General features: G+C 43.9%; 3 protein-coding genes across 4 annotated transcripts in view; 2 read left to right on the top strand and 1 right to left on the bottom strand.

Moving 5' to 3' along the window:
- LOC105556453 overlaps positions 1-3,833 on the top strand; it is a 19,362-nt gene extending 15,529 nt beyond the window's left edge. The window contains exons 2-3 of the mRNA XM_012003546.1: positions 3,012-3,177; positions 3,535-3,833. Of these exons, the coding sequence (XP_011858936.1) occupies positions 3,012-3,177; positions 3,535-3,647 (279 nt within the window). The 3' untranslated portion in view covers positions 3,648-3,833. The remainder of the gene's footprint in view (positions 1-3,011; positions 3,178-3,534) is intronic.
- On the bottom strand, positions 174-2,545 carry LOC105556452 (putative nuclease HARBI1). Of its 2 annotated transcripts, XM_012003545.1 has the most exons (5): positions 1,755-2,545; positions 1,332-1,581; positions 1,024-1,249; positions 662-934; positions 174-558 (listed from the first exon to the last, which is right to left on the bottom strand). In XM_012003545.1, the coding sequence occupies exons 2-5, from the start codon at positions 1,472-1,474 to the stop codon at positions 376-378; spliced, it is 825 nt and encodes a 274-aa protein (XP_011858935.1). In that variant the 5' UTR covers positions 1,475-1,581; positions 1,755-2,545; the 3' UTR covers positions 174-375. The 2 variants fall into 2 exon arrangements, with proteins under 2 accessions (XP_011858935.1, XP_011858934.1); XM_012003544.1 differs by having other exon boundaries at positions 1,332-2,545.
- Positions 3,834-4,110: 277 nt separating the features above from the next.
- On the top strand, positions 4,111-8,403 carry LOC105556454 (uncharacterized protein K02A2.6-like). Its single transcript, XM_012003547.1, has one exon. It carries the CDS (start codon positions 4,111-4,113, stop codon positions 8,401-8,403), a length of 4,293 nt encoding a protein of 1,430 aa, XP_011858937.1.
- Positions 8,404-9,623: the final 1,220 nt, after the last annotated feature.

The raw sequence follows: 9,623 nt of genomic DNA, 5'->3' as shown, positions 1-9,623 counted from the left end.
GGGATACTGTGATATTTCGTATTAATAAAAATTAAAGATTTAATAATTAATATAAATGTAAATAATAAAATTAATTTAATAAATTTTGTACTATTATTTTATTTCTATCACACTTTATATTACTTGCATTACATTTTCATTACATATAATTTTTTATATACTAAACTAATTTATATTTTTATCTACACTTTTTACATTGTTCTTTCTTATATAGGCTACTGTCTTCCAGCAACTCGAAGACACAGATAGTTACGCTTAGTTTCACCATCAGTAAACTCATGTCTTCCAACATGGTACTCTTCATTTTCTCTCTCATCATAATATACTTCCTCTTGTGGCTCTCTTCCTTCTTCTATGAAGTCCTCTATATCATCATTACATGCCTTCTAGTAGGCATACGTTGTGAAGGGTACAAGCAGCTATAATAAAAAATGGTATCAAGTCGATACGAGACATATCAAGAAACTTTAAGCGCCTGAATCTCCCCTTTAAAAGAGCGAATGACCTCTCTATAACTTGCCGTTTTTGAGATATTACTTTATTAAAAGTCTTCTGCCCCTAAAACAAATAATCATCGTATTAATAAAAGAACCAGAAGAATATTGATCTGAACATTTATAATAGAACATGTCTCATAAAATTATTGCCTTTCTAGACTTACTTGTGTAAGACGTCCATTATCTCGAAAAGGAGGAATACACCAAGTCAAAACAGGATATGCCTTATCACCAACAATGTATTCCCCATCAGGAAAAAAGGCAGGGAGATCTCTTTGAACTTCTCTGTACAGGTCTGAATTGCGAAAAATTCGGTAGTCTCCTACTGATCCTGGGTAACCCGTAAAACAATCTATGAAGATTAAATCTGTATCACAGATTGCTTGAAGAACTACAGCATACTGTAATTTTCGACACTTGTAGTGAATAGCAGCTTCCTATATGAAATATAATTAGACATACAATATAGTTTCTTCACTAAAGAAGAGAAAATTTGAACAGAAACAAGTATTAAAAGCAAAAATACCTGAAGATTTGGTTTCTTTATATATACATAAGAACCATCAACAGCTCCGATTATACCAGGCAAAGGAGCATCACCGAGACAACTGAATTTGTCCTTAGAAACTGCTAATTGTGGACCTTTGGGCCATTTAATGACTTCATCAGCAATGCTGTTTAATGCTTTAACAACACGACGCACACAGTCATTTAGAGAAGACTTGCCTAAGTCAAACTTTTCGCCCACAGATCTGCAACAAAAATCTTATTTATTATAGGCATTATTTACATTCAAACACTCATATAAAATTGAAACTTCGTAATGTCACATACCTAAAAGAATCTGGCGTACCAAGAAGCCAGATTGTTGACAACAATTGTATACGCACAGGCGTCATTGGACGTCCTAACCTGTCGACGTCATCTAATAACCGCCCTAGACGATTTTCTAGGGTTTCAAAAACTTGAGGTGTCATTCGAAAATGATGTCGAAATTGTTGTCCAGTGTAACGTGGAATTACATTTTCAACATAACCTGCTATACGCGCAGGCTTTCGCCGTTGCCCTCGGATTCGCCGAATATCTTTGATTAAAAAGGCCTCCTCAAAGTTATCATCGTCACTTTCAGTATTATCAATTTTATTTATAACACTCATCAATACATGTCGTAATTTATGATCACATGTTACTACAAAAGATAATATTCTATTTCGCCGAACTCTTTGTTCCGCCATTGTTATATACATTGTTCTTTACCTTGTACGTTCGGAAAGTCGCTTGATTAGATATCACTCTGGGTAGAGTTTACATTCAACCATACTCAACTCTACTCTACCCAACGAGTAGGATTTCTGAACGCAGCCATGGTGGTGTGAAAATGAGTGCGTTCCGGCAAGACACTGCTACCGTAGCGCTACGGTAGCGCTACACGAGTGCGTTTCGGCAAAACGTACCGCTACAACTGTAACGGAACTTCTTCCTGTTTAACGTTGCTTTCATCTGATGAATCATCGAACAATATGTCATTCATGAGCAAATCTTCAATATTTTCCATTCTATTCGTTTCAATTAATTGGTAAACGCGACTCTTACAATTCAATTTTGTGGTTATGCACGCTAATGTATATATGGCACCGCTACAATTGTAGAGAAAAAGCTGTAGCGCTACGGTAGCAGTGTCTTGCCGGAACGCACTCATTGATAGCTTAGAGAAGAAAAAAAAGACAAAATACCGAAAAAAATAAAAAAATTTCAAAATCAGTTTCGAGGTCTCCATGTACAAGGAGATTATGGTCCGATTTTTGTGAAATCGGTACAAAATGTTGCAAATTTTTCGGAGAAGAATTTCTCGACTGAGTTTTTAAAATCCGTGACACCCTGTGGAACGCCAGTTCATCGACTCAAAATAAAAATAAGTGCTATAATTATTCTATTAAGGAATTTTAATACCAAGAAAGGACTATGCAATGGCACAGGATTCATTGTTATTGATCTAAAATCTAATCTGATTCACGCTTCGCGCGGGCTCAAAAGCTAGTGTTACAAAATATTTTGTAATTTATGTTAAAATATTGGAACTTTCAAACCTTAATAATTCAAAAAGTTCTTAATAAAAAATACTTTATTATAGCGTTTTGGAAAGCTCTCGAGGTCAGCTACAAGAATATGTAATAAAAAATAGGGAATGCCGTTTAACAAAATTGTGACCTTTATGTGACCTTCAAATAATTCTTCAAACCAATGGTACCATCTTATGGCCCCCTCGAAACCAAACAACTTTGTCTTAAACATTTTTTATTATTTCGCTTACCGGTCGAGTTATTCTCCATTAAAGGTTAAAATGGTCCACCCTGTATATTGTACCTTCCTAGTAAATATTATAATGTTAACTTATGCACTGCATAACGCGATATGCTCGCAAAACTCATCTTTTACTTTACTTGTTAATTACATCTAGAATCCTTAGCTATTTAACCACTTATTAGCAATAGCTTAATTATCATTGTGTTCCAGAAAGGGATATTTCGATTGGAATTGGCACGTTCTATAAACGAGTCCATTCAAGCTGTTAAACAAGGCAGATCTTTAGTGTATCACGTTTATTTTCCCTCGGATGACAAGTTTCCGACGTTATCCGCAATATGGATTAACACTCAACAATACTGCCTCGGTCCCAAACGTAAGTACCGTATTTACTTGAAATATAATATATGTATGTAAGTGTTACATATTCTCGAGGAACTAGAAGCGAGAATCGGAGTTGTAATTCTTTCGAGCTGCATAAAGTTAATATTTACCCACAACTGATTTTTAACTACTGTAGCAAAAGTAAACAATAAGCTAAAACTCTCATTTTAAAACAATGAAAGATCCTTTTTATCATACGAGTATACATCATTTTCTATCTTTACGTATAAACAATTTCGCGATCATACATTCTGTATGGAAAATATTTCTATTGTAAGAAGAAAATAAAATTTGTTTCTGTACTCTAAGAGAATGTGCAATTTAAGATATATGTTACTTTTTATTTCAGTGTCGGGTAAAAATATCAAAGCTAATATCGAGTTGGGGCACATTGTGTATCCGCCAAACAAAGAGCCACTACTGCAGTTTCAGCCATGGCATCGAAATTCAACTACCGCATAAATAATCCGAATTACAATAGTAACGACGAATGCGGTGTTACCGATTACTACACCGATAGCATAAATAGACAGATTCCCAACGGGGCGAACACATTACCAGGCCAGTGGCCGTGGGTGGTTCCAGTCTACTATATTCGTAAAAAAGAGAAGGATTTTATAACAACATACGAATTTCAATGTGGTGGTTCTATTTTTGTTGGATACCCGGGGTAATCCCGCGAGCCGGGAGAGGGACGAGGACACCTGCACGGGGAGGGCAGTCGGAGTGTAGGGACAGAAGGAACGTAACGGAAATACACATCGTTAATACTGAGCCCGTCTGTTTATTCCTAAACGTACCCGGCCTCCTCCACAGTTACAACAGTGGCGACGAGGATTATCGAATTCACGCGGTAATTCGAGTAATTGAGTAATATTTAACCCGTGCCTTTAACCGTGCCGCGGTATAATATAATAACCTCAAAATGTCGAAAGTCGACCCGACGATTCAAGCCCTGCTGGAAGCAATGGTAGTACAGCAAAAAGCATCCGATCAAAGAATCGAAGCCCTTCTCCAGCAGCTCGCAGCGCAACAGCCAGCGGCGCAGCTGCCAGCAGCACCGGCCTGCTCGCTGCACAAGGACCTCGCCGAACGCATGGAGAAGTTCGCTTACAGCGCAGAGGACAACGCAACATTCGAGCATTGGTATGCGAGGTATGAGACAATTTTCACGATAGACGCGGCAGTGATGGACGACCAAGCGAAAGTTAGCTTGCTGACTGAGAAGCTTTCCACCACGGATTTTGACAAGTTCGCGAATACAATCCTCCCTCGCACTAAGGCCAACATTCCATTCAACGATGCGGTCACTGTTCTCAAACGAATTTTCGGCCGGAAAGAATCGCAATTTGCCCTCCGGTACAAATGTCTCAAAGTCGTGAAGGAACCGCACGAGGATTACGCCGAGTATGCTGCCCGCGTCAATCTCAAGTGCGAGAAGTTTAATATCGCAAGTTGCTCCGCAGACGATCTCAAAGTGCTCATCTTTGTGCAGGGCCTCAACAAGCCAGAAGAATCGCAAACGCTGGAAAAATTGCTAAACAAGATGGAGAGCCAGGAGATGCAGCGAGAGGCGGCAGCCGACGTCGCAGCCAGAGAATTGATTCCCAAGCTGAAGTTAGAAGACGCGGTCAATTTTGCAATGCGGTTAAGCAGCTTGAAGCTTGAGAAATCGATGGTGTTGAACCCAGAAACCGCAAAGCAAAGTGATGTACTGGCAATTCACCGGAAGCAGCACGCGAAAAGTAACAAACCGCGAGCAAATGCTGAGACGACGACGCCAGCGGCTCACAGCGGGGAGGCCGCCAAAGCACGATTCCCGTGCTGGAGCTGCGGCGAGATCCACTTCGCGAGCAAGTGCCCTTTTTTGGCTGAGCAGTGCCCCACATGTAAGCGCACCGGCCACAAGGATGGCTACTGCGAGTCAGCTGGCCGGAAGCCACGCTTCGGACGACGAAGCAGCAAGGTAGTGAATGCGATGTCTATAGTGACTCGCAAATTCGTTGAACCCGAAATTGGCAATACCAAGTTAAAGCTGCAACTCGACTCCGGATCTGATTGGACGATCATCTCGGCCAGTAACTGGAAGGTCCTCGGATCACCCAAGCTGCGCGACTGTGAGGAACAAGCCTTGAGTGCATCAAATGACCCAATAAAAATACTAGGTAAATTCAACGCTCGATTAAAATTGCATGGCCGCGAGAACTCCGGACCGTGTTACGTAGCAGCATCGGATCTTAACGTGCTCGGAAGCGATTGGATGACTGCACTCGACCTGTGGAATATACCGTTCGCCAGCATCTGCAACTCCATCAACAGCACCAGCGCGACGGATTTAGAGAGGGAGGTGAAGTCGAGATTTCCCCCGCTGTTCGCTGATTCGTTGGGCTGCTGCAACAAAATGAAGGCGTCACTCACCCTGAAGCCGGGATCACAGGCCGTTTTCCGTAACAGACGCCCAGTCCCGTTTGCCGCGGCCGAACAAATCGCCAACGAGCTGAAGCGGTTGCAGTTGATGGGCGTCATCATCCCCGTCGAGTACTCCAAATACGCCGCGCCACTCGTTGCTGTCAAGAAAAAGGACGGCAGAACACGAATCTGCGCCGATTATTCCACCGGGCTCAATGACGCTCTCGAGCCGAACCAATATCCGCTCCCAACACCGGAGGAAATCTTCGCGAAACTGTCCCGATACCGTGTTTTCAGCAAAATCGATTTTTCGGACGCGTTTTTGCAGGTGGAACTCGACGACGATGCGAAAAAACTGCTAACAATCAACACACACTGCGGCCTGTTTCAAGTGAATCGCCTTCAACCCGGCGTCAAGACGGCACCAGGAGTGTTCCAACAGCTGATGGACACGATGATGAGCGGCGCAGAGGGGGCGTTTCCATTTATAGATGACTTCATCGTCGGAGGGACCGACGAAAAAGACCACCGCAAAAACCTCTTCGAAGCCCTGCAACGTATCCAGGACTACGGCTTTCACCTTAAACTCAAGAAATGCTCATTCGCGCAGAAGCAACTCGAGTTTCTCGGCAACATCGTTGACGCGGACGGCCTGCGACCGAACCCCGAGAGAATCCAAACGCTGAAGCGCATTCCACCGCCGGAAGACATCCAACAGCTCCAGGCTTTTCTCGGGGCGGTCGCATGGTATGGAAAGTTCATCCCACACCTGAACGACCTCCGAGGGCCGTTGAACGAGCTGCTCCGCTCCGACGTCAAGTTCGAGTGGCAGTCAGTCCATCAGGAGGCTTTCGAGAAGATCAAGAACGTCCTCGCTTCCGATTTGGCACTCACGCACTACGACCCGTCAAAGAAAATTATCGTAGCAGCAGACGCGTCGAGCTACGGTATGGGAGCGGTACTTCTCCATGAAATGCCGGATGGAACGCGTCGACCGGTCATGCACGCCGCATCATCGTTCAGCAAAGCTGAGAAGAACTATCCGCAAGTCCAGCGAGAGGCCCTGGCCCTGACGTTTGCAGTACGTAAGTTCCACCGATACATATATGGGCGCAGGTTCGAGCTCCAGACAGATCACCAGCCGCTGCTTGCCATCTTCGGAGCGAAGGGAGGTATTCCCGTTTTCACGGCCAGCCGCCTGCAGAGATATGCACTCATCCTGCTTGCCTATGATTTTGAAATACGCTACGTCAACACCAAGAGCTTCGCGTACGCTGACTTCATCTCGCGGCTTATTGAGAGACACGAGCGAGCAGACGAAGACGTCGTCATCGCTACAACAACCAGCAACGAAGGTACGGCGAGCGTAAGAACCCCCATCGCCAGCATCAGGCAAGAAGACGCCAGCGCCGAATGTTTTGCCATCGAAACAACAAAAACTCTTCCAATCACATTTGAGGCCATGAAAGCCGAAACCAATAAGGACGACGCGACGAGGCGACTGCTCTCATACGTCGAAAACGGATGGCCGCAGCATGCGAAACAAATTCAGGACCCGACCGTCGCGAGGTTTTTCCCTAGACGGGATTCACTGATTGCCATCAAGGGCTGCGTTTTCCTCGGCGATCGTGTCGTTGTTCCAGCTCGCTACCGGCAAACGGTCCTCAAGGAGCTGCATGCTGGACATCCAGGAATGGCCCGCACGAAACTGTTTGCTCGCAGCAAAGTGTACTGGCCGGGCATTGACGACGACATTGAGAGAGCCATCAAGAACTGTAAGGAATGCGCAGTCAACTCCAAAACACCGAACAAGTGCACGCTGAAGTCATGGCCCATTCCGAAGGCCCCATGGTCGCGCATTCACCTCGACTTCGCCGGCCCGGTGAACGGTCTCTACTATCTTGTCATCGTCGATGCACTCACTAATTGGCCCGAGATTTTTAAAATGACAAAGATTACGACAGCAAAGACATTGGAATGTCTCGAAGAGGTATTTGCGCGACAGGGACTCTGCGACACGCTGGTCTCAGACAATGGCCCGCAACTCGTGTCAAGAGAGTTTGAAGACTTCTGCACACAGAATGGAATCGACCACATCAAAACGCCGCCGTATCACCCGCAATCAAACGGCCAGGCCGAGCGGTTTGTAGACTCGCTAAAGACGGGACTCAGGAAGCTCGATGGCGAGGGAAATGCCGACAGAGTCCTTCGGAGATTCCTATGTTGCTACCGTTACACGCCATCATTTGCGCTTGGAATGAAGTCGCCGTTTCAGCTGATGACCGGCCGCGAAATGAGAACAAGGTTGGATCTACTGAAGCCACGTAACGAGCCTTCGAAAGAGCGGAACACGAAAATGGAGCAGCAGTTTGACGAGCGCCACGGTGCTAAATGGAAAGAGTTTGAGACCGGAGAAGATGTGTTCGTCAAAATTTTTTCCAATAACAGTTGGAAGTGGACCCCAGGAACAATTACCAAACGTTGCGGGACTGTCAGCTACATCGTTCTCGTCCAAACACCAACGGGCGAACGCAAAATCAAGGCACATGCGAACCATCTGAAAAAACGTTTCACCTACTTGGACGACAGAACCATCACGCTGCTCGATGACTTCGATCTTCCCATCCCGATGCAGCGAGCCGCTGAACCAGAAGTTCACCCAGAATCGGAACAAGAATCAGATGAAGACAACTTTGAGGATGCAGTCGAAGCTCCATGCTGCGACATCCAAGAAACTGAGACGGGCCCACGTCGCTCAGCCCGTGCAAATAAAGGAGTCCCGCCAGATTATTACGTCCCTTCACACTAATTTCAATTCCAGCTTCTCATTATTATTATGTTTCTTTTTTTTTAAAAAAAGGGTAATCTTCCTGCCACGTTCAAGTAGCCATTGTCAATTTTCTTTTTGGGGGGGAGATGTTGGATACCCGGGGTAATCCCGCGAGCCGGGAGAGGGACGAGGACACCTGCACGGGGAGGGCAGTCGGAGTGTAGGGACAGAAGGAACGTAACGGAAATACACATCGTTAATACTGAGCCCGTCTGTTTATTCCTAAACGTACCCGGCCTCCTCCACAGTTACAACAATTTTGACCAACAAACATATAATAACAGGTATGCTAATCGAAAAAGTTCAATATTACTAGTATAATCCATATATCGAACCATGTGAATTCCTCTGTGAATGTATCTTCCTAACATCTGCTTTCTTGAATCCTTTTAATAAGTTTCTTATTTCCATGTATATTAAGTAACAAAATAGGATTGCTTATTTTTCGATATTCACAATTTACCAAAATATATTCAGGGAATATACATAATAAAGTATCAGGTATACATCCAGAATGTCTACAGACACTACACATTCTAATCACTGCTGTTATAAATACTTATAAATACTTATAAATACTTATAAATGTTTTATAATTCGTGTATAATTATTTTCTGACATACTAAATTAATATGTTTAATGTAATTCGAGAGTATCACATATACATGTAATACTAGAAAGGCATACGTGATATTTTCGTATGGTAAGTATGGATAATTAGAAAATGTAATTCATACATATATTTTCGTTTTATAGTGGCGTACTGTGTGTTTTCGGAGATCGATATACAAAATCCCAAATATATACAACCCAACAATTTGGAGGTGGTCTTTGGGCAATATAACTTGTTCAAATTGCACGGAGATGGAATTGTCAATATAAAAGTTGCGTTCTACATCCTTCATCCCGATTTTGACTATTATCTTACCTCCAATCTGGCGATTTTGACCCTGAAGAAGCCTGTAGAGTACACACCTTTAACTAAACCTATTTGCCTATGGTCCGACTATACCCAAATAGCACAAGGACGTCCTTAGGACGTCCTCAGGACGTCCAGGACGGACTTCGCGGATATCCTGAGGACGTCCTGAGGGCATCCCGGGACTTCCTCAGGACATCCTGAGGAATAGCAAACGAGCGCCACTTTTTAGTCCTTAGGACATCCTGAGGATGTTCCGCCGGATGTCCTGAGGACATCT

The sequence above is a fragment of the Vollenhovia emeryi genome, unplaced genomic scaffold (assembly GCF_000949405.1).
Source record: "Vollenhovia emeryi isolate VEMERY1.0 unplaced genomic scaffold, V.emery_V1.0 DF940014.1, whole genome shotgun sequence".
NCBI lineage: Eukaryota > Metazoa > Arthropoda > Insecta > Hymenoptera > Formicidae > Vollenhovia > Vollenhovia emeryi.
The sequence above is the reverse complement of the archived record's forward strand: the minus strand, read 5'-3'. Positions and strand labels throughout refer to the sequence as shown.